Here is a 26,491-nt window from a genome sequence, read left to right on the forward strand (position 1 = left end):
AGCCTGGGTTGTCCCCAACAGCAAATTTTACACTTCAGAACAGCAGCTAGCAAGTCAGTCCAGCATGTCAGTGAATTGTGCTGATTAAATTAACACAGAGAACAATCTCACAATATACATCACAAACAAATTCCAATGTCAGAACATAGTTACAGTAAGATAAGTTATGTAGTAACAGCTTTTTAGCTTGTCTTTAGTTATTAAACTTGCTTTTACATGGCAAAGACAATAATGAATTAACAAAACAAACAAAAAAATGCGAAAGCGTACTAAACTTGCCACAAGCTGGACGGGCTAACATTTTTTTTATTTTTTTTTACTTTTAATAGAGTGAAACACAAAAAGGACTAAAGGAAGACAGACAGAAAATGCACACTAGTGGCTCTGCAATGTGCAGCATTCAAACTAATAAATATTTGCACGTCCCCTATAATCTAAATTCACCAAGACCCTCACTTGTGTTTTTCAACAAAATATCTATAAACAATCTCCTGCTACCCTTCCAAAAATGGTGCACTGTCACACTGCTTTCTGTATTTATTTTCACTGTGATTTCCCCATCAGTTTTGGCACATACCTTAACTACTATGGGTTCATTACTTATCGGTTAAATTACAGAGTACTTTAATGAATGGGATTAAATCATTTTGTAACTAGTACAAAGTGTAAACAAAGACTCTGGCTAAAGTCTTTACATTAAGTGCTTGATCTGTACACTGCCCTCATGAAAGATGTTACATTGATTTCCCTGTTTTAATTTTTAGTACTACCATCTAATCTTGTGTACCTCATGTGAAGTATATTTAAATTTAACTTGAAGTATTTGGCAAGTTTTAAAATATCAATCCTATATTTGTTTCCCCTCATCTTAATCTTGTGTTATGTCAAACACTTTATAATACAGTATTTATACCAGAATGACTGCTGCTATCTTTAATAACCAGCAGATTACATAGAATGCATACTCTTATATATGATTTGTAATCAACAGTAGCAGCAGCAGCGATATCATTTTGGTGCAATTAGCAAGTTGCCAATCCAAAGACAAAATACTGTATGGCTATGGAATATTTACAATCTAACAATCTTACATAAGAAAGGCCTATTTTTTTAAGTTTGTCACTTTGCCACATTATAAAGTTATACCAAAATAAGTACCTATACGAGAAACATCATATATTATTGGTAAATTGTATCCCTGAACAAATAAATCATTGAAATACAAACAAGTGAGGGTGCCTTGCTGACTCAGCTACAGGTCCAATACTGCTCTCTTTCATCACGGTTGTAAATTCAGCATCTACATGAGGTACAGTGACTTGTCAGTTTTTAACATGGACCAACATACACTGATGTATAAAAAAAAAAAAAAAAGTAAAATACATAACTTATACTTCACTAAGTATTCATGAACAAAAATAGAATTCTATTTTCCTATGTTATATTTACAATTAAAAAAAAATCTATTATGAGATGGTGAATTTATTTAAAAAACCAAAACACAAAAAAAACTTTGTTTTGAGCTCCAATTCGGGTTCAAATGTTACAAATCTTATGTGTTTATTATTTTTTCTTTCTGATTGTCCTTTTATTATGTTGCACTGACACTTTTAGAGCCAACACTGGCTAATAAATACGATAATATGTCTATATGCACTATATAGCTTAAAATACAATATACAATACAAACATGTGACCAATAAAATGGGCTTTTGGAGTCCTGTGTGTCTCAGTTGACCAGTCACTATGTGAGCCGTATGGCTGAGTTCACTGAACATTGTTGCCTAGGCAGCACTGGAGCTAAAACAAAGTGTTCATACATAACGCATTTTTGCATAAATAAACAAAATAACTAGACAGAAAAATGACTCAAATCTGGCAACTGTGAGACAAGCCCACACGAGTCGAAACTGATGACTTTTGTTCATTTAGTTTTTTTCGTACAACAGCTTCACATTAGTCAGAATTGATAAAAAATACCATTTATATCCAGTGCTTATAACACTTATGAAACAACGTCTCTGTGTGAGTTATTATTATTTTTTTTGTACTACAAGCGCAATCAAGTTTCAGTCCCAAGAACAGTCCTTTGTTTTCCACCAGCCTGCAGAATATTATTTTGGCATGGTCATGGAGAATGAAAATCCAAACAAACAAATGAAAAGAATAACCTAAAACCTAAAAATGTTTGCCTGTGTGCAAAAAATAAAATAAAAAAATACAATACTCATATAAAACGTCCTACTTAGCTTTCTATACACAACAGCAACAACAACAACAACAAAAACAACAACAACAACAACACACAAAAAAAAACACGGGGATCTATTGAGAACTGCTAAAAAGTTTTAAGACCTTAATAAATACTCTAAATGAAAAACTTGGGAGATTTAAAATTTGATCAAAATGTAAAAGCCAACCATTTGAATGCATAATTAAAAAAAAAAAAAAACTATCAGTACCTTGCTAATTGTTGAAAGTAACAGAGTGATCATCAGTCACAGTTAATGCAGGTAAAGATCCGCAGCCATATAGGTTGGAACGTTGAAATGTTTTTGCTGGCTGACACTGTTTGTTACTAATGAAATAGACCAGTTCAAGGGCATACCAAAAATAACAAGACTCATACATTAATAATGTTCTATTTGAGACGATACCTACTCGTCAGTCATTTTAATAATCCCCCACAGCTTGACTCACTTGTTCCATCTGCTCACCAGCATCTTGTGGCCCTTTCGCATTGCAGCCTTGTGAGAGCACTTTGATGAACAGCACAATCAATGATGCTTCAGATTCCCCATTGTTTGCCTCTCGTAGATACTCCAAACAATTTGGAGACAGATGGCACCCCCTTGGGGCAAAGGTTGCCATGGGTAGGAATGGATGAATTGCTGTTCTGGCTGCATGGGTACAGAGAGGTGTTTAACTCCGGCCTACTGCAGAAGAACACCCAAACTGTGCCAACAGGAACAACTGGGTCCTGTCTGTAGTTACAAAAATGGCATAACCTCTCAGATACCACTACAACGATGACCAGCAAACCTATAGTCTAGGTTTAAATATCCAACTTAAGTAATAATACAAAACCTAATTAAAAATAAACATTACAAGGGAATTTAGAACATCAATGACACAAAATACTTTTAAGAATCTCTGAAAATATTTATGGGTAATGTAATCACATACCCACTAGTTTGTCCCAAGGTATCCTTTTTTCATTTAAGAAACAATTACTATTTAATTACATATTTATATTTAAAAATATATATTCTTATAGATAAAACGAACAAAAAACATCAGTGACATCAAGTCAACTGATATAAAGTAAGAGTGTTATTTGTGATTTGCCTCTTTGGTCATTTCAAATGCAATCGAGAGCTTTTGTCACCTGCATTAGAAGGACTGCCAGTTCCATCCCAGCCATGGGTTTCTTAAGACTTGATAATGTTATGCACATCATGTAAACATTCTCTATCAGCTTTAAGACTTTAAGTGATTATTTGTGGTGGTGGTGGTGGTTAATGAATTTAAACTTCATATATTACTAAGGGGTGAAGTGTTAAATAAAATCTAGTGTACATCCTGTACTACAGCAATTCTAATGCCACCAAAGCTGCCTTTCCAATTTCCCAGATGGGAAGCCGTTGGCCCTTTGACATTCTGGAATGATTACTATCACTCTGATTAAGAACTAACTCCATAAGACTGAATGCAAGGGCTGAATAAGGAACTTACAGCATTGGACGTGGACTGAACATGGCAGGAAAATGGATTCCTGTAGATGTGACTGATAAGTAACCGGTGATCACTCTATTGTGCTTTCTATAGAAAATGCTGCACTCATGGCACATCAACAGGCAAAAGCGATTTGGGCACGTGCACTGTGGCAACAATATCCACAACTTAACAACATCCTGTTTCCAGATTCCTGAGTACTTTACTATTGTAGTGAGAGAAAAAAAGAGAAAAGTCCTTTACTTATGCTGTTTCATTAAGATACCAAAAGATTGTCTAAGACTTTTGCAGTGTCTCCCTTAAGACTTAAAAGTTTAAGATATATGTGACGGTTATGAAAAGTTTGGCACGTTTGGAGTTAAAACTGTACAATATGGAAAAAAAACAACAACAATTATAATAGTAATAATAATAATAATAATCATCATAATCATAATCAGGGAGTCTGATGTTTTCCCTCTGCGCACGTTTGCACACTTGTGGACTTCTATGTTTTATCTCAATATGAAATTTCAAAGTTTTTTTTTCTTTTTCGTTTTTTAAATAATTCAGATTAAAAACACATTCACAAGCTGTTGGCTGGCACAGCATACCTGAGTGAGAATATATAACCCCCATCAAAAACAGTAATGTAAGCTTTTAAAAGCATTCAAAAGAAAAAAATATATATATACGTATATATTTATATATATATATATATATAAGAAAAAAGTAAGACTGTGAGAGAGCTATGGATTCATATTAAATGTTAGATTTCAAGTTCTGACATCTGAAGGTTTATAGGCCATAACCTAAATGTGTAAAATGTTTATGCACAAAACAAAATAAAATGAAACAGACAAAAAAAAACAAAAAAACAATCAAACTGCTTCACACGTTAAGAAACATTTAAGACCATTTGCTGTTGATTCTGTGCGAGCCACACGTGCATGCAGGCCCGTTAAGATCATTTTGTTCAGAAATCAGTTTTTTTTTCTTGCGATGCATTCGTTTTTCTTTCCGGTTTTGAGGAGGAGCTGCTCAGTTGGCGCTGACGGCCTCGTGTGTTTCATTGTCACTGCTATAGTCCGATTTGGGCTCATCCTCATAGTCCTCGTACATATCCATCTCGTCCTCTCCATTCACCGCCTCGCTGGCCACCATGGGGCCACTCTCCATCTTCATGGCGTAGGTGCTCTGGATGACGGGGATGGTTGGCTCGGGGCTGGCAGATGTGCTGGAGCAGTCTGACGTCATCTGAGGGGAGGGCGTGGTGGTCGCCATGGTGATAGCCCCGGGATACACCACACCTGCCGTCGTGTTGATTGGTATCTGAGGCTGCTGCCTGTGTGACAAACAGAGCTGTTAGCGATCGCGGTACGACGACAGAAAATAACCTCACAGAGGCAGGAGCGGCGTTGATCATCTCCAAGCATCAGCCTCTAGATAATGAAGTGCCTACAAGGGCTTCTTGACTGAGACGTCGTTCTTCAACCTGCTATGACGACAGAGTCCGGCCTTGAAACCTCAACGAATGGAGATTTAATTTTTAATCCACCTTGTTTAGCACTGCTGTTTAACAACAAATGTGTTCAGTGTCATGGATAACCTAGTTCCCCTGATGCCAGTTTAACCAAGTGCCCTTGATAGTTCAAAATCATTCCAGGCTACAGTGTCTGAGGGATTTTACCTGTGACTTCTGGGAATGAAGAACAGAAAAGGCTACAGGCATTGAGGACATAGTCTAGTAACAGACCAGGAACTCTGCAACTGCACATGATTATTGTATTTTAGGTTCCTCAAATAATTAAAGAAACTTAATTTGCCAAGGTTAACTCCTAATACATAATATATCATATTTTATTTCAGGGTCTGCAGTGTTTGCCCTAAGATAAATATATGAAAATGAGGCAGTCACAAATTAGATGTCTTGATTGAATTTGCTTCCAAAGAAAGAAAGAAAGACAGTTTCCATACATGTCCTAACTATTTTGCAGCACCATTCAAGTGATCTAGTTTCTAGCCTGTAAACTATAAACACCTGGAGCAAACTTTTCCTAACTGACCACACACAATAAATTATGAAGCTAAAACTTCCATTCTGTACCCTGAAGCCCTTTCTTAAATTAATACTTATGTTTTATATCCTATAATAATGTCTGCATGTAATGTCTTTGCTTGCAGCCTACTGTTGTCCTAATTTAATACATTTCAACTATTAAAATTCACTTGAGTTTAAATCTGTGTGCTTTAAAATGCATTTAAAATAGGATCGCAATTAATTTTAATACTCTGCAAATGGTTTTTATTAAAACTATCAAAACCGGTTTTCATCACAGTCATTATAAGTGTAATGAAAGAATAACAAATGTTTATGAAAAACAGCTACTTGTTATTGTTTAACGGGCTGTTCATTAGAATAGTGTTGGAAAGCAATATATCATTAGCAATGTTACTTAATGAGCTGCAATATAAATATTATCAGATGCATTGCTAGGTCAGAGCTCTGTGTAACAATTTTGCACATATGCAGTCTTCGCACTTGAGTGTTAATACAATTTGTATATTCTATAAGCCCTAATTTAATAATGTAAACCTGGGTTAGGAAAAGCTCAGAAAAGTTGACTAACAAAAGATTATTTTTTAATAATTTATTACTATATCAGCATCAGCAAAACACCAAACTGCTGAAGCCACCTGTATGGTTACAATCTGATTCAATCTTTTATTTAACTCTTTCATGGCTTCCTAGAAAAGAGTTGTGCCTCACTCGCAAAGGTTGACGTTAAAGACTGATGAAATATGATGCCCCCCAGATCACAGCAGCACCTACCCCACAGTGAAGAACTGCCTCATCTCCTGCCGGCGGGAGCGCATCATCTGCTTGTACTCTCCGATCCGCAGCTTCTTGCCATCGATAATGCAGGTGCGTTTGGGCCGGGGCTTGTACTTGTAGTTGGGGTACTTCTCTAAGTGAATCTTGCTGAGCCGTGCCTGCTCCTCATAGTACGGCTGCTTCTCCTGGTTGGACATGGCCTTCCAGCGGGAGCCTGAAACCAAAATTGACAGAATAAAGGAATAAATAAAAGAATAAGGGGCTCTTGTCTCGTTTATCTTCTAAATAGTGCCACCAGAGCTGTTCAATGTATGCTATGGTATAAAAACAAGATACTACAGAACAGTGATTCTGTTTCTGCCATTTCACCAAATCTAACGAGCACATTATCTCAGAAATATCTTGTAAATTTATATTTATATAAATACATACATATATATATATAAAAGTCATTTTTAAGTCTACTTCATTATTACACATACAAAGTAAGCAACTGAAAGATTTGTATGTTTATATTTAAATAGAATTCTCACTGTCCCTCAAATTCTTACTCAGTGTACAGCCAAAATTCTGCATAGATAACAACTTTTATAATATTTACAGTATTTGTTTACTGGAACACATAGTTTCATCATAATAGGTGGAAATACTGCTGTTTATGAAATGAAGTTCAGAAACACTGGCTGACTACTATAAGAGGCACAGACATCTGCACAGCTCCATCAAGACCGATCCTAAATATTGTGCAGAACACACAGGATGTGTAGAAGAATGCAGGTCTCTCACTTTGTTTATAAAGGTTTATCTAAACCTTCCTTTTTGTGTTTTCTCTCAGGAAACACATCGAGTTACATTTTGCAACATCGCAAAATAAGCCATTTTGCAGCTGTGTTATTTAATTAATGAAGCAAACACTTTGTTGTATTGGATTCCTTTTAGCTTGGTTTTCCGTTACGTTGCAATAAGGAACAACACTCTAAATATTTTGTCCATCTACTGTATCCTGTATGATGGGACTTTTAGTATCAGTGATCTATGGACTGAAGAGACCCATTTAGCAATGACATTTTTCTTAACAAATAATGCTTCAATGACAGGCAGTAAATCCTCCTGTGGATGTAAGGGAGGTTTGATTGCAGTACTACACTAGAGTTAATGTTAAGGCTAACACCTCTGTAGCTGTTCAGACATTTAAATATCTAAAATATACATCCATAAAGTTTATAAATTTCAATGTGTATTAATGAAGATCTCCAGGGAAATTTGAAGCAGAGAATTACAAGATTGATTAAACACTAATTTAAATTTGCAAAATTGGCTATGAAAATTTAATTAGTGCACTTTTCCATTTGTTTAAGACAATGTTTTATTTGAGGATTTTTCTCATGTTAATGTAAAATTATTGTATCGCATTCTCTGTCATTCTGCAGGTACTAGGTACTTATATTCAACTTCACATAGACAGCACAGCCAGGACATTCTAATATTTTCTAGTATTTTAAAGAAAAACTATCTTTAAAGATTATTGCTCAGGCAACAGAGCATACATTTATCTCAAAGCTATTTTCCACATATGATCTAATTATATCCTATATACTTATTTATCCAAAGTATGGTCTTCGAGTCCTGAACTAGCACAGTACTTCAATTTCAGTGGCCAGCCAGTCCTTCCATTTATTATACAGTATTTCAGTGTTTTATGAATGGCGTTCTGTTTCTTGTTGTTATTAACATAGTGCTTTTAAATGCTATACATTTATCACTCTTGCCAAAAGCCAAATAACACAGGTTTTATGCTCAGCTAAAAGGCTATTCATAGAAGCAGAGAGGCCGCAATGAAGGTATCCAAAGTTTCTGAACTATAGAAAGGAAGATATTATTGTGATTCTGATGCTGGGGAATTGTTTACGAGAGGAAAATAATTTATATAATTTATTTTCCCCAGAGAATATAGGTCTTTTAAATGGTTTATATGAAGCAATGTAGACATTCAGAATCATTATTAAAAGTAGCGTTCATTTTTAAATATGGCTTTAAAAGTCTCTGCCGAAAACGATTTGGTTTCTATTGAGGATATTGTGGCCATACGTCTGCCTTGAAGATAGAAACAATGACACACAGCAACAAAATGCTGTGGTCCTACAGTACTGGCACATGTTTTGAGTACTTTTCCCACAAAGATACCATATTGTAATTATTTACAGCTATTTATTTTTGCAAAACTGAGATAGGGCGCAGTGTTAATTCTGTTTTAAACTTGAAAGGCGCACAATGTGTTTATTGCTGTATACATGTGTTCTTTATAGAGTACTGAACACACACACACACATATATATATCTGAGGGCGAGAGCAAGGTCAAGAGGAAATATGAGAGTGCATTTACTATTATTTGTTGTGCATTTCTCTACTACAATTACAAACAGTTGAGACTGGTTGCAAGAAAAACAACATATTATTTGCATCAAAACCACCTACCTACGACTTATTCAGTCATACAATCACACTGACATGTGTCTCACTCTGTACTGAAGTGCATGTGTACTGTACGGAACAAACAGCATATAACTTATTCATTACTAAAAACAGACTTCATAAATGTATTTATTAGTAGTTTACACGTACCACAGTGTTCCTTCCTGGCAAAATCTGTTCGTCCTACATATTTGTAGTCTACAACTGGTTTGTTCTTGTTTTTTGCACCGATTTGGGATACCATCAAACGGCTGAGACAAGCAGAGTTAATTAAGTACAAACACTGTATTCCCCAAGACCTGCTCATCAGGCACCAGAAGAGAAACAGATCAACCTAAGAGCCAGCCAGTGGACAGTCACCGCTAAAGATGATGTTTGGGCCTACACAGAAATCAAGGCTAAGCAATGAGACAAGAAGTTCTCCTGTTGACTTCACACAACCCAGAGCTACTGCAGACCTGTACTGCTCAGACATTGACAACAGCAGAAATGCAGCTCATTGAGTATTTTCTAACACCTTCTGGGAGTAACACTGTAGTGCGTGCAAAGGCTTTTCAAGGTGCACCATATGGATAGGTATTGGGACACAGTCTTACCTAATATTTTGCTGATGTTGGAGTTGTGCATGTCTGGAAAGGCCTGTAGTATTTTCCTGCGCTCGTCTTTCGCCCACACCATGAAGGCGTTCATTGGACGTTTGATGTGGGGCTCGTTGCTGTTCCTTCCTCGGCTTTCCCTGTAGACTCGAGCCTCCGTGGTGCTGGCGCCTCCTGTTGGCCAACAATAATACTGTTGTAGTTTACCTGAAGAGCCATTCACTGCTTTACTTCCTGGAAACACCAGAGCAGGAAGAAAAGAGAGCAATGCAAACCATTAATCACTTGCTTTCAGGGGGAAGGCCAAATTTCCTAAAGGAGCGTTTTTCCAAGCTCACGTGGTTTAGCCAGATCACTCTGGTAAAAGGAGAATTTATCTGTGGTAGGACTACGTGTTTTTCCTTCTAAACTTGCAGCAAGTGGGCTTATATATTCAACGGATATCTCAGAGATCAGTTTTTCTTGTCAAAACCTGCAGCCTGACCTTTCAAATTCATATTAACTCAATTATTAAAGTTTACTTTAGATACTGGTAACCATGGTGTTTATGTATGTATGTATGTGTATATATATATATATATATATATATATATATATATATATATATATATGTACACACACACACACACACACTGTATACATGTGAAAAAGTAAAGTAAAATAACAAAAGCTATAGGGGCATTTTTCATTGCACCTTACTAAGTACAGTATTCAACACCATATACTATGATTATATTGCAAGTTTCAATCAGGAAAAAATGTTTTAGCAACGAACAGCTCACCATGGCAAAGGAACCCTAAAGACTTCTTTTGATTTAATACACTATTGTACACAATGTCTGGATTGGCTCTCAGTAAGGCTGCTACAGTGTACAACGCCTTTGCATTTAGCTCATTTTTGCAATTTTTCCATGAGGCAGATAAGTGCACCAACCCATACAATAAATGCAAACCTCAAGCTTTATTCAAAGAACATGGAACAGAAGAAAATACCTTCTTTGAAAGGACAGGTTAAACACTATATCAATATAACAGTATTTCAGTGGCAGACACTGATTATATCAATGAGGGCATACACCATTAGCCTGTACATTTTGTGTGGTGAAAAACAAAAAAAAAAGGAATTCCCATATGAATGCACATTTGCTTCTTATTTTTATATGTAAGATGTGAAAGAATGATAAATGTATGAATATTTAAACAAACCAAAACATGTCTACAAAAAAGGTTTTGAAAAATAAAATAAAAAAGCTTCCCATATGCTGTGATACATCTTTAATGATCCAAAAATTGGATAAGAAAGCTTGGAATGACTTTCATGAATATTTCATAATCCACATGTGATGAGTATTCATTAGGACCTTCAACTCTTGAATCTTGGCAAATTACCTATTTTTCCCCAAAAGTTTAGTTTTTAGTTTTTAATTTTCAACAAATATGTGTTACTGTGCTTAACCAAGAAATATATATGTTTTAATCAAACACTGAATGCAAATAAGATCAAATAAATAAAATGAAGAGACAGAGATACACTTTTTCCAAATTATAAATATTTCTGTTTTTGTTTAGCAAAGCAAATGCCTGATTCGGTGCAGATGCACCTATATCACTGTGGATTTGAAATATATCCCATCTTTACTGCTATCTTGATAGCAATTAAAAAAATAAAAATAAAATAAACTTTAACTTTGAGAATCTGACACCAGGCGTCCAGGCGTCCAGCAGGAGGCTCTGGTCCCCCGATTAAACTGATGTTACTACACTGTGACTATAAATCAATTTTCACCAGCTCATGTTTAACAGTCATACCAACACATTTATGATCCATAAAGGCTTCTCTTTATCTGAAAAGCCAGCACAATTTGCTTATTCACACCGTCATGGTGCATCAGTCAGGGCCTGGAGGTTCTCGCACGCATCCAGGCAGCACAGTCTCTTGTCATTTTACACCAGGAAGCAGCCTTTCTGAGGCTGGCTACTGAACAGAGAACCAGTCAGAAAGAGCAATGCAGGAAGAACCTAATGGTCATTCATCGAAATATATTTTGTAATGAAAAGGGACTCAAAATAACTTTTATTTCAACATCTTTACAGCTCATTTTCTGAATTTACTTAAAACTGTATAGGGATTTGATTAATCCGAGAACAAGAAATGCTTAGTCATCTCTAAAACAGAGGAGAAAATGCTATATACATATATATATATATATATATATATATATATATATATATATATATATATATATATATATATACAGCTCTGGAAAAAAATAAGAGACCACTGCAAATTTTTCTTAAATCAGCATCTCTACATGTATGGCAGCCATTCCATTGATATTTTTATTTGGAATTTGGAAGAAATGTTGTCAGTAGTTTATAGAATAAAACAAAAACGTTAATTTTACCCAAACACATACTATTTATTTATACATATTTATAGTAAAACCAGAGAAACTGATAATTTTGCAGTGGTCTCTTAATTTTTCCAGAGCTGTGTGTGTGTGTGTGTGTGTGTGTGTGTGTGTGTGTGTGTGTGTATATATATATATATATATATATATATATATATATATATATTCACTTTGATTTCTTTCTCTTAAAAGGTTTTACATCATAGAACAAAATACCAGTATTACGTTTGTGTAACATAATACGCATACCTAACTTGCAGTTTAAAAAGCAAACACTTGCGTGCGTGTGTGTGTGTGTCAATGGTCAGAGACTGCCTTTTGCTTTGCTGGCATCTAGTTTTTTTCTCCAATAAAAACAACCAACATATAGAAATAAGGGCCATCCGCAACACTGGCACTTTTCCACTCCAGTTCAATGCCTGCTGCTTTAAGCTGTGAGGATGTGTGGATAATACACTACCTTCCTGCCACCGTCCCTACAGTACATTAATTTCATTTAGCACGCACTAACCGTACAGGATAAATTGATTTCACTTTGTATGGTTTTGACAGCCATGTTTATTGTGCAATGAAATGTAGTGTAGCGTTGGGCTGACAGTATCCATCAACACAGGGCAATGTGCTGACTGCCGGGCCAGATGAAGGCATCCATTACCCCGGGAGCGAGGCGCTCGTTCAGACACGACAGTCACTGTCTGGTCCCGAGGATCACTGCGCTAATTTATGATGCCCCCAGTGCCATTACTTTACAACTGACACTGATTCAGCAATTTATATACTGGCATGCATGCATATGAGCAGAGGTGAGTATCCTCTAAAGAAAAATACATTTAAAGAAGGAGAAGAAAAATAAGAGTTTGCGTCGCAAATAAATAATTTCATAAAGTTTATGGAGACTATTGTGATTTCAGTGCTGAAGCTTTGTATAGTGTACATTTAATTTTCATTTCAGGCTAGAAATTCTCCCAAATTCTTCTAGTAGCATCTATAGCCTATTTTATTTCCCTGTTAAATCAGAAGTATTGCAATGTATTATTATATTGTATTTATTGATATATTTTTGTTTGACAGTCCTTTTGGCTATCCACTCCCTTTGTAATTTTCAAACACCATTGATGTTTTATAAACCCTATTCACCTGTCCAAAAGGTTGGCACTAAATACAATACTTAAATCTTCAACCTTACAGTTCTGCATGGAGACTAGACCACCTGTTTGCAGTAGCAAAAAAAAAAATGCATGGAATTAAAAAAGAAAAAGAAAAAATCAAACCCTTAAAAAGTACTAATTAACTGAAATAAAGAATGGATCCCATCTTCATTGGTTCATCATGAATGTGGGAAAAAGTTTTTCCAGACATTATTGTCATAGAGGACAAGAAACAACAGTCAAGGTCTTCTGCACATGTGCCCAACAGCAGTTGACTCATTCCTGTTTATAAACTCGGGTGGTCGTTGTTTCATTTTCCCTACTACGAGGAGGTTTTTTTTTGTTTTTTTTTTTGCAATCAAGATCTGCTTTAACCAAAAACAGCCAAGTTGCTGGCAATGAAGCCAGCTCACTTGAGCTGACTATACAATTGAAACATGTCATCTCCAAAAATGTGTTTATCTTACTTCATTAAAAAAAAGTGTTCTGACATTTACAAATTAGTATTAATTTACATTTGTCTGATATACATTTTCAAGAGGCACCTTGTTAGGTTTGTGATTGTGTAAATAAATACATATATTTAGCAATGACATTGTCCTTTAGGTTTCTAGTGGAAAGGAGGGGGGGGCTGATAGAATGTGTTTTGATTTATGAAGCCTGTTTAACAATGATACGTGAAAGACTGATACGTGAATCTCTTTTTAATTTCTCTTAAAAGGTAGACCTGAGTAAAATGGGACACATAAATTACAAGCACCCAGAGAAAGCACCTATTCACACCTGCCTGCAGCAGGCCCGTGCTTGACAGGGTCGAAGCCAGCCAAAATTTGAGTGCTTTGTGAGAGGGCAGAGGGGCTGTCACAAAAGAATCTGCTAGGAAAGATCCATCCCAGCAAATAAGTAAAAATCACGCAAACCTTCCAGATTCCTTTGTCTTTCACACAAAACTTATCTCGTAAGAGGAATTATGCCTGACAATAGAGTTTCTCCACCGGAGGCATATCAGTTTGGAAATTTATGTATAATGACAAATACAACACAATGCAAGGCTCAACGATTCAAGTTACCACTCTACTGGCTAGTAAACCATTACAAATTACAAGCGATTTACAACCTACTATAACATGCCCATCTCGAGTCTTTTCTTCTTGTTTAATGTTTTGAATACGGCTGTGTGTAAATGAATATAAAATGTTGAACATGCTCCCACTTGCATCCTGTAACTTACCTGTGTTCAAGTTTTAAGCCCTGCATGTTGAATTACTTTGTGTACCTTGACTAATTTCAAGTGCATCAACACAGTTTAAGTAGGATTTATATGCAGTGATAAATAAACAAGTGAAACAAATATGCACAAATGTCACTATCCTTTACAGAAATAAAGATAAAGGATATGGTATTTTTCCAGTTGAATTTTGGCAAACATTGTTTTGCTTTAAAATCTTTCGCACAGAACATTCTCTTTTTAATGTGTAATAAACAGGACTAAAAAGACTTTCCTCCACACAGGAATGTGGAAAAAACAAAGGAAAAATAATCAATTATTTTTAAACAGTAAGAATAAATAAAGAAAGCCTTGTCTTACTGCAGACGCAAACTTTTTGGCTACAAAAGTGCCTGCTCTACACATCCTTATGCAAAGAGGACAATAAATTCCCACTGGCCAGTGCTGAGGAAAACATTAACTTCTCATTCAATAATCCAGCGACAGCACTACAAAAAAAAAGCACATTTTTATAGGTCTGTCCATATGGAGTCAATTGCCCATTAATAGCTAATCAATCCCTCCCCTTTTTATTCCGCTGATATTGTCACAAACCACGTTTAGATGAGCCCATTTCCTGCTTGGGATCTCTCAACATGTCTTTTGTTCTCTCAGGGCCTGTCTGACGGAGGCAGCTTAAACAAGCACACGACCCAAGTGGCACAGAAGTTATAAACTGCCATATGTGAATGAACAAAGGACCCATACTAAAGCCTTTTGTGGTATTTGTTAATGTTTTTCATCTGAGCTTAAAAAGACCTAATGACTTTGCGGTGAGCTGATGCATGTGGCTCGTGGCTTTGCAAAATGAAGGAAATTCTATCTAGCTCCATACCAGCTTCTATTTTCCAAGGTCCCTCGTTAGAACTTTGGCAGCTGTTAATTTGGTTGCTGCATGCATTACAAATATTGGTTTAAGCAACCTAAAGCTTTCTGACAGTGGCAGGAACGAAATAGCATTGCTTAAACAAAAATTAAACCACTGCTTCTTTATAATGCCATCTTCTTTTTCTGGGAGCTGGCAGTCTAACTGGATTCCACATACTCTGTGCCATAGGACACTTCTACAGTAGTCAGAAATGTGCTACCAGAGTACCTTGTTTGGCCTATAGGAATTACAGTGTTGGGGCTTCTCTTTACTTGTCCATATTCAGCATATTCAGCTTTTGACTATTCAAACCATTAACCTGACTTTACTGAGATCAAAACAGACTTGGTCATATAATATGTATTCTTTAAAAACTAAACCATAACACAATCTGTAAATTGTTTAACACTCCCCTGTAAAGGTGACACTGACATCACATTGTATATTTCTAAATTCTATGTGCATATCTATTCCCATCTGTAGCCCTGTATAATCCTGCAAGGCCTGACTGCTTATTTACTTTGCCATGGTCACTGATAAGTGTGCACAGAATTGATCTACTGTTTTATTTCTTGTGTGGTACTATTATGTGGCTTTCACAAAAAAGGGTTTTCAGCTGTAATGTGTCTAAAGAAGAAGCTCCTAAACCCTGTCATCCCCATTTTCATGTACCATAAACTCATGATCATTATGGCTGCGAAGGGACATTTTATCTGTCTGCATAATCATGAAATGTTGCTCAAATGAACATTACACAATTCTGTGTTTTTGTTTTATTTTATTCTGTCTTTCATCACTGTGATGTTGAAAAAGATTAATATATACTGTATATTTGAGGGGAAGGTGAAATGATGACTCTGTGTTGAAGCTATGTGTTCTGCACTGGCTTGAGAAGGCCTTGGCTTCAATCCACCCAGCCCCCTTTGGGAAGAGCACTTTGTGGCCCCTGTCTCTTTGCCTATTTTTAATCTGCAGTCTGTTGGGAACTTGGTGCAGGAATCTGTCTGGCATTACTTTTCTAACTTCCTAATTTCCTCAAAACAGAGCAAAAGACTGCCCCGTCTGCAACACAACTTTTTTTGTGTGATCCTGATCACTCAACTGTTGCTCTCAGAATAGCCACACACTAAAGGTGTATTATACTGTGCTACAGATGAACTGGAACTAAGGAATAAATACCCTCTACTTTCATTAATGTCTTTCTGCATGCTGTATCAAAGCTAACGGATACAAATTCTTCACACCCTGTGAAATAATATGTAGCTTTCTGTCTTTAAAGCAATGAGAATCGATTTGATAATGCATGCACAATTAAAATCGGTTTCAAGATGCAGGTGTGTTGTTTATCTGTTCAGAAAGATAAACATTTTAATTTTTTTTTTTTTTTTTTTTATTGTGCTCAAGCACACAGGACAAATTCCCGAAAGACAAACAGAAATATAACACATTGAAAGTTTGCATTCTTTTGAGAAATATTTACTACTTTTTTCTTTACACAATCTCAACCATCGGATACATTTTTTCCTTCCCCTTTGCTCTGAGAACGCCATGGAAACTGCTACAAATATTTATGTATGACAAATATTGGTGTTCTTCTCCTCTGTTTACGAATCGTGGCCACAAAGGAGGATGACGCTTTGTCATGCAAGTGCTACCAGAATTTACACCTCCACGCCAGGGAACCTTTAACAGTGACATCACACTCAGGAACATAACTGGAGAAACGCCAGCTTTGTGCTCACTTTCTGCTCTTTTAATCACCTACCTGTGAAAACGAGAGTATGACTGGTTTCTTCAAACACAACTACAAATGTAGCAGTCAACTTACGACCAACCTTCAACTCTTGCTTTTTTTCCTTGCTTTTTTTATACATATAACCGCAAAGAAATTCGTCACATGTCACATGTCTGGAGTCCACTTTTAAAAATATGTTTGTTATTGATTTCAAACATTTTACAAATATGGTCCCTTTTAGCATTTTGAGAATTTGGAAACTGTTTTAATAATTACACTTACCTTGTGTTTAGATTTTTGTGCACTAGAAATGAAAATTATTATTATTAAGATGGTTCAGAAACAACATTTATCAGAACATTTTAAGATTGCTTATAACAGATTGTATCAAATTCCATTGTTCTACACAATAGTCCTCAGCATAATTTAAAACTGCAGCTAGTCTAGAATAATGTTAATATGAAGTCCTCTCATAACTAAATTTGCATCAGCATGAATTAAAGTAGTTTGCATTGAACACAGAGGACACTGCGTAACATTTTGTCTGTGATGGTGTTTAACTTCTTCTCATACCTTCCCTCTCAAACACACTGTAAACCCCTGCACTCCTTGCTCAGTCACCTGTTACCAAGCCAACCAGAGAGCCAGATAAGTTTCTGTCAGGTGTTCTAAACTGGTACCAGATTGGTCTGGATTTTCCTGAAACGGGCCTAGGAGTAACCAAGGAGAAGGTGTTGTCAGTTCACTCACCATCCACGTCTTCTGGCCTGGTTAGGTCAATTACACGAGGACCCATCTTCCCATCCTCGCCCAGCTTCCCTGACAGCTGATGGCCCAGGTTCTCAAACTGTGCCCGCTCCTGCAATTGGAGGAGAAAACAGGTTGAGCCTCCCCCGAAGAATCAAACAGACGTGATATCTGTGCACCATCGTAAAAATGTATATTTTCTTTTTTTTTTTTTTTTGCTTGGTTTTGTGTTTGACTTCAGAAGTCTGCAGCTCCTTCAGTTATTAGGATTTTAATACATCATTTTTTTACATAATCAGTAATTCATATTTGAAAAATTGTATTACATATGAAGGATGGTAAAATTATTAATAACAATAATAATAATAATTGAAGAGTGCAGTCACTAGGAACTGTAGTAATCAAATATGTATGCTTATCAGTCTGTACAAAATGTTTTTACTCTTATGTAAAATACTTTTCAATCAAAATAAATCTTATCTCAATTACAAACACGAGTGGTTTGATTACTATACCACAAGGGTGAACTATCATTAATTGGTGTTCAAATCCTGCAAGTTGCATTGCCATGTACAGAGTATGTTGGGCATGTAAAACCGCTTTTATACAAATGACTATCATCTCCAATACTACTGCCACACAACTGTGCACTGGAAACAAAATCACAGTGTTATGGGAGGCAAACATTTTTTAAATATTACCACTTCTCAAATCGGACATGCTTCAAATCATAAAAATGTTACATATTAATATACATCTCTATTATGAACAGATGTTCCCATGAATTAAAAGCATGCACTCGTAAATCATGAAGACATATTACATGATTTGAATCTGTCCATATTCACTTATTCAGTTAAAATTAGCTGAAAAACCGAGCAATAAGAAATACATTTCAAATATTGAAATAAAGTAATGTAATATTTTCATTGCAATACAGTTACCAGAAAATACACATATTCATACAGTAGATGCATATGTATATGTGTCTGATTGCTTTCTTTATTTCTTTAAGGTCCTGTTCTTTGTGAAGAATAACCTATTTTGACATATATCACCCCATTAGGAGTCTGGTGGGACATATACATTTAATGTAAAACAAATGATTTATTACAAATGGGAGCAGTGCTAACCTGGCAGACCGAGAGGGTCCTAGTTGGGAGGTGAACCCTGAGTGAAGATTTGCCTGTAATCTTGCTGGTACACACTCTATATCACTAGCTCAAAGCTCAGTGGTTATCATTTATTCAGAGCTCATGCTTTAAAGAACACACCGTGTTTTCCCTTTTGTCGTGTTGTTTTATGCTCAGATTAAGCTTGGCATCGTGTTGTACTTGACATACAATGAAACCCTGTCATTCACTGCTCTGTGACAATATTAAATGTCATGTCCGAGTACATTTACAGAATAAAATAACAGCTTTCAGTGCTCTGAATAGTTGCTGCACATTACACTTAATGTATTATGCAGAAGAAGAGTGCTGACTGCTGCTCGGTCTATTGTTAAATGACCTAGTTCTGTAGTGAATGTACAGAGCATTAGCAAAGTGCTGTCTTCTTCTTTAAAGACCGAACTAGGGATAGATACTTTGACTCCGCATGATACAAATAATCTCTCCCCCTCGGCTACAGCTGAAAGATACTAAAAGCAGACGTGTAACTGTGGAACAAGCATTTGTTTTGCTCCTGGGGTGAGAATTCAATCTTTGCCAAAGGTGCAATGTGTTTTTTTCTTTTTTCTCTCTTTTCAGAGAATGCACAGAACATATGCAGGTGTCGTTTTACAAAATACTAATAGCTCCCCTGCTACACTAACAGACACAGACCGACACAGACACTAATGCTCAGGAGCTCTGTTTGTTTGTTCGATCACTCGTGTTTGTTTTACCTGAGTTCTGATGGGGGGCTCTTAAGGTCTTGATGCCTCCCATTATACTGAGGTGGTAAATTCTGCAGGGGGTCATCACTGGCCTTTTTTTGGGCAAGTAAATAGGCTTTCCAGTGCAAAAAACATAATACGTTTAGCTATCTGACACAGTGCTCATGATTTAAAATCTCTGATTTTCAAAACCGAATTGACAAAAAAAATTGAAAATCCAAATGTCATATTAATATTTTAAAAGTGCCATGACTCCAAAAAATTGCCAACTGCCAGAAAAGAAAAAATGATATATGTATATATGTGTGTATATATATATATATGTATATATGTGTGTGTGTATATATATATATATATATACACACACACACTATACATACATACATGCATACACATATTGTTACAATTCTTTGAATTCCATTTCCAAATCTTTCACAGTGCTCTAACTTTACATATTTTTATACACTTATTTCCCTAATGTAATAAATATTACTCAGGAAGGGAGGAAAAAATGTAATTTACCATTACGCTTCAAGGAACAATAATTATTTATAGCCATATGACTGATTTTGATGTACAATTAACCACTACCTGCTTATGGCCTGTCATTAAAAGCTGACTATCTGAATGTGCTTTGCTTATTTAAGTGTTTTCTAATTATGATATACAAGGCAGCCTTTGCGCGGCGGATGAAGCTGTGTAAAGATAAGATGGAGTGTCCCGTGTTTTAGTGTGGGTTGGTAAATGTTAAATGTTACATGCCACAATATTCATCATGCAGCCAGATTATCAGAGTTAATGAAAGAGCCGGCCCGATGACAAACTGACTGATATATGATTCTCCTGATTTCTTCGCAGTAGAAGAGTCACCCCTTGGACGCTCAATGAACAACAACAATCATAGTATATATATATATATATATATATATATATATATATATATATATATATATATATATAAAGACTTCCTAATTCATTATCAACGTATGCTCTGTGTGTGTGTGTGTGTGTGTGTGTGTGTGTGTATATATATATATGTGTATATATATACACACACACACACAGAGCATACGTTGATAATGAATTAGGAAGTCTTTCACCCCCATTTTGTTTGCATGACCTGATCAATCAGCCCATTTTATAAACTCATAATAATTAAACATCATATTTAGCTGAAAGGAAATCTAACAAGGGCAATCCATCACTGGCTTTTGTCTATAATGGCCTCAGTGTAATGGCTCTCCTTTCCCTCAAAACACATTAAAATGATCAGAGAGATCTTGACTGGAAAAAAATGCTTTATTTACAAAGAGTTTCATGATTTTAAATGAACCTTATCGCAACAGTCAGGAAAATGTATTCAATTCTACAATAGAAAATTATCAAAGTACCTTTGTTTTTGCTGTTAATTTTCCAATAAATATGAATTTACAGATAAAGGATATCAATGATAACAAAAAAAGATTAGTCTAATTTGTGATTTATTTTTTCAAATTGATCAACAGAAAAAACTAACATCACAGCCTTCAATAAAAGTATTTTTTGTGACCATAAATCTACACAGAAGAATGCTAATGAACATTAAACTAACTCTAGTCCTGTTCTCTGTAGTGCACAATGAATTTCCATAAAATTTTATATACTATGTTTTATATACTTATTGGTTATAACCTGCATAATTTATAATGGAGCATTAGAATTATACTTAAAATTATGGAAGTAATTTATATGCATAACATGAGAATTTTTTTAAGGCCTAAAAATATTCAGTGAACTAATGTTACTTTACAACCCTTGCATCAAGTGCTGTGATAAATTAATGGCATTTTTATTATTTTATGGTGTCATTAAATTTTTACTGATCACTCTGCCACAGAAGAGCAATAAAGGACATAACGCAGACTGGGACAGAGGTATCAGCTGAGTGAAGATGTTCACAACTAGTTTTGGTAAATAGCTTCCTATAAATGATATTTATAATGTGCATTAAAAAGGGACAAAATGTTGAAGGCTTTTCATTCAGTCACTGCAGTGAAACAAAAAGGCTTCACAGCATTTAAACAAACCAAGAGAGACTTATAACTCTATTCAAGAGAGTGCCTGTTCTGGTCCACACCAGAAAGACAATATGTAAGATGTAATATTATACTGGGCTCTCCTCCCTTCCAGAATACCACTTCTGATTAGCAAGTGCCCATTCCCTCAAATGAGTTCAGCATGCAGGCCTCCATCCCACAGCTAAAATTATAGCGATACACTAGAAACTGAAGTGGAAAAAGGCACCCACAATAATCCGATCCACTTTTTTGTGTGTGTTTCAAATTTGGTTACAAATACATTTTGTTCAACTAAGAATGGTTGCACAGTGAAGTAATACCATATAGGCCAATGGCAGCTCTTAATGGAACTTATTAACTTTTTATCCAGAGCCAAAAAGAGCCAATGTCAGTGATTTAATGAAGGCTTTAATCACACAGGCCACAGAACATGTGCCTGAGGACTGCTGTACAGCCCACAGGACATATTTTGGGCACCATGGCTTTCTACGTTGTACTGTTAGTATCCTGCATTTACGCATCACACTGCGGTTTCATATAGATTTTCCTCATCTTTAAAAATAGTAAGTCAAAAGCAATATAACTTAAAGTTGCTTGTAAAAGGAGGTCTGAAAAGGAATAATTGTTATTCCCTATGAGTATCGCCCATAGACATAAATGAACATAATGCATTCCATTACATACACCTATTATACTCACAGAATATTAACCTCTTTAGGGTCTGTAGGATTTTGAGGCTGGTTGTTGAGTTGCAAAGTCACAAGTTACATGAGAGGTGCAATTTGGAGAGTAGTGTATAAAAGGCCTTTAATATTCTATATCTTAATACAAAATATTGGACCTACATTTATTTTTTTATACCAGCTGGAATCAAGCAACTTACTTCTGGTAAACTAGGACCACTCTTTTGTTGCACAGACACAATGGCATGTAAAAATAATCTAACCAGGTATTTCCGTTCTGGAGAAGTCAAGAAAATAATCTTATGGAAGTCACATTAATCAAAGGAATGCATTATATTAATTTATGTTCACAGTTCCCATTGATTACTTCTGAAATCCTATGCAATCACCATAGTACACATGGCAACAATACCCTGTTCTTTAATTTTTCTATGGGATATTTAAGATATTTAAGGTATTATGGGTAATTGAAACCAAAGCTCCAAAGATACAGTGGCTCAAATGAGAATCCACTCACCATGACTGCAAACATTTACTGGTGCCCCCTGAAAGATTACTTCAAAGAGCAAATAGCAGGTTTCCGAAATATACAGTGTATCCATCACCATGTATTGCTTCAACTGTTTATGTAACATGCCTGTCATTTGTCTTTTCACTGCTCACATCCTGTCGAGTTTTACCGTTGGAAGTCTAATGCATTTGCTCTTAAGATGTCAGCTTGCCTTTGTGCAGGGGGTGTGTCCGCCACGCTGCTGTCTGTCTCTCACAGAAGTGAAAAAAAAACCTACAGCTACAGGTGCTTCTATCACATCAAGCTTAAGAGAAGGGTCTCTCTCTAGCAGCTTCAAGTGACTTCACTCGTGGAACATTCTTCAGGACATGAATGCCAGGTGACAAAGTAAAGGTGATTGACTAGACTTAATGATTTATAAAACTCGCCAGGATGCAAACAATGGAAAGAGAAATTACAAACATTTAATGCAACACATGGTGATGAGTAAGACTTAATTTTTCAGAACCTTTTTTCGGCCCTTTAAGGAAATGCTAGGAAACCGAATTCACTCCATGTTGTGTGTGAAAACAAATACCAAACATTTTCACTATGAAAATGAGCTACACTGAGCACACTTGAAATGGGCTGCAGTATAACTTTCTGCACCTGGTGCATGAAAAAAACTGGAGCCACTGTATAATCATCTCAGAACAGTGTGCACAACAAGTACTCTTGCTCCCGGCTCCCCATGTGCTAAACAATGTTAAAAGGTCACATGTGGACAGAGGGTTGTACTTTGTACAATTTGGAGTTCCTACTGTTGGCTTCTGTAGTTTATGCAAAGCCAAATATAGGAATGACTGCACATCAACATAAAGTGTTACATCCACTGCTCTCTTCATATGTTTTTAATCCTGTTGTAACCAATTGCAATGTTATTTATAATTTTGCAACTCCCCAGTAGTTAGAGTTATGAAGCATTTAGTCTTAAGCACATCCAGTTGTGTGGTAAGCCAACTCCTGCTTTCATGCGGTCTCCAGTGCTTTATTCATAAACAGACTCCCTGCATAAAGTCAACGCTGATGGCAACTACTAAACAGATCCCAGTTTAACCCTTCCCTCCACAAGTCGGACTATATCACACAAGAGCAATCAAAATTAATTCTGTAGTCTTCGTTTTCAAAAGTGCTAAGAAGCATCCTTTAGTTCTGTGGATGAAAAGTATTTACAGCATCTTATTTTAATTAAGCAACTAGACCAACTGTAAATATGAGGTATACCAGCTTTGGGCAGCCTGCCAGCATGGTAGCTCTCCTTTTCTCACTCTGATGACATAGGATATGCCTTCATCTTATATTAAACCTAGGATTTTAATGGCTTATAATATGTTCCATATAAAGTTACTTCTGAATTTTTATCTGGACAAACAAGTAGTACATTTTTGTTTGTTTGTTTTTATTGTCTTTTTTTTTTGGGGGGGGGGGGGTTGTGTGTATATCAATACCAGACATTCAGATGTTGTCTTATTTTTCATATTATGCAATGAATGTAGTATTTTATCAATACTATAAGATATTGCATAAGCAACACAGAACTCCTTATTTGAAATTCCTGTGACTAGAATACACACACACACACACTTATTCAGAAACTATATGAGGGTTTCTGAAAGCACTGAAAACACAATTCTGCACTTAACCAGGAATTTGCCCTTTATTCTGTGACTAGCGCTTACACTACCCTTAAAAGGACTGAAGTCTGATCACTGAGACCAACAACAGGAGGGGAGAGGGAGAGATGCTGTGACCGACTTCCAGGGTGGACAGTCAAAGGTATACACAGAGGGATGGGATACATACGTTAGTACGATGGCAGACAACGCTACAATATATATTTATATAGTTATTATTATTATTATTATTATTTTCATTTATTTTAGGTTTTCACTGCTGTAAATACAGCTGCTAAAGACTCAAGGAAAAGGGCAACAACAACTTTAGAATTGCCTCAGTTCTTTAATAATTCACAATTTTACGCTGCACTGGTGGAAAATCTTAAGTTAGCATGGCCAGTAACTGCTTGTGAATCAGTCCTGATGTCTTTTAGGGAAACACAAGAGAGAGAGAGAGAGAGAGAGCGAGCAGTGGCATGGATTCAGACACTGTCTGGGACACACACATATACGCGCTCATAGACACAAGCTATTTTTATTTCCCTGGCAGACATGAACAATTGGAGACAGCATTAATGTAAGCAATACTCAACAATGCCACTTGCTGGCCGTGGACTGTGTCTGAGAGCGGAATATAATCAAAATTGGACGGCCAAGTCAAATGTATGCCAGGATTTACACTGCGGCCAAAAAGCCTTGGTTGGCAATTTTCAAGACAGCAGCAGAAAAGGAGCAGAAAATTGCTTCCAGGGCTGCAGACCAGACAAGATTATATTCAGGCTCTTTGTGAGGACTGGCTTGAATAGGCGGTTCAGCACAGTGGAAGAGCACTGTGCGCTTCCTCTGCATCACAAGGCTATGACAGCGGATTTGAGGACTGCCAGCGAGTAAGATTTGAATATCGGTTTGGTCTTTGGTTTGGGTGCCGGAGAGTGAATATTCCTCTCAACAGTAATGCAGTTGGCTGAGGGTGGGGAGGGGGAGAACAGTTCAATAGGCTAATACATTGGCCTTTCACCTTTAAATTCCCATTTGGAGAGTGCCAGCACTGGCATTAATTTGATCTCAACTTAGCTCCCGGTGGACTATGGCTCCTACTGAAAACAAGCAAACAACAATAGGCAAAATAACATTTATAACAGGACTGGGCACAATTGCAGGGAATGCCAGTGTCAAGAAGGTGGAATATTATAGCCCAGTCTAACCTAACGGAGATGTCAGTCATTTCAACTGTGCATTGTGGGTAATTTAAGGTCACTGGTGCTGTGTGTTGTAAGGATCCCCTCTCCTCTGTGACTGGGTCAGTCCTGCACCACTGGCACATCTCAGGAACATAAAATCTGACTTAGTTCCTTGTTTGGGATTCAAAGATTCAATCTTGAAGGCTCTCACTTGTAAGACACTGACAGCAACAAATGTTGTCTCTTATGCAGTAGGAAAAGAAGAAGAATGCATGTTTTTTTTTTTTTTTTTTTTACAGATTTAAGGAATCAGTATTTTTTGTCAGGGATTTACACACATAAAAGTATACTATTTTGAGTAAATTTTGCTTACAGTTCAGTAGGTTAATGTTCTGATGAGAAAAGTATGTGGTTAATCCACATTTAGTTACACCAAGGTAAAATACTATATTATAAATAAACAAACTTTAAACAAGCATTGCAAATACATTCCAGCTCTAAATGAAATCACATTTCCACTTCAGAGGGTTGCAAGTGATAAAGAACAGAGAGAAAAGTGAAGACAGGACTTTAGCATTTTCAGTGTTGGCACTTCCATTGTGCTCCAGCGCTAGACTTTGTATTAAAAGATGAATTGATCCATCTATAAGTAGCACTTAGACCCACTCTCAGGCACGGTCATTACACTCGGATAAATCAATATTTAATATCCCCTCCAACAGCCTCAGTA

At 36.2% G+C, this 26,491-nt stretch overlaps 1 protein-coding gene across 11 annotated transcripts in view; it reads right to left on the reverse strand.

The window, feature by feature from the left end:
- Positions 1-288: 288 nt before the first annotated feature.
- The window catches only part of sox6 (SRY-box transcription factor 6), a 190,160-nt gene continuing 163,957 nt past the window's right edge, over positions 289-26,491 (reverse strand). For 9 of the 11 annotated variants that reach the window (XM_066700907.1, XM_066700903.1, XM_066700905.1 and 6 more), the window contains 4 exons: positions 17,799-17,907; positions 9,620-9,853; positions 6,548-6,764; positions 289-5,059 (listed from right to left, as the gene is read on the reverse strand). In XM_066700907.1, coding sequence (XP_066557004.1) covers positions 4,756-5,059; positions 6,548-6,764; positions 9,620-9,853; positions 17,799-17,907 — 864 coding nt within the window. In that variant the 3' untranslated portion in view covers positions 289-4,755. The remainder of the gene's footprint in view (positions 5,060-6,547; positions 6,765-9,619; positions 9,854-17,798; positions 17,908-26,491) is intronic. The other 2 variants (XM_066700910.1, XM_066700909.1) reach the window with 1 other exon arrangement.

This window comes from Amia ocellicauda, chromosome 4 (genome assembly GCF_036373705.1).
Source record: "Amia ocellicauda isolate fAmiCal2 chromosome 4, fAmiCal2.hap1, whole genome shotgun sequence".
Lineage (NCBI taxonomy): Eukaryota > Metazoa > Chordata > Actinopteri > Amiiformes > Amiidae > Amia > Amia ocellicauda.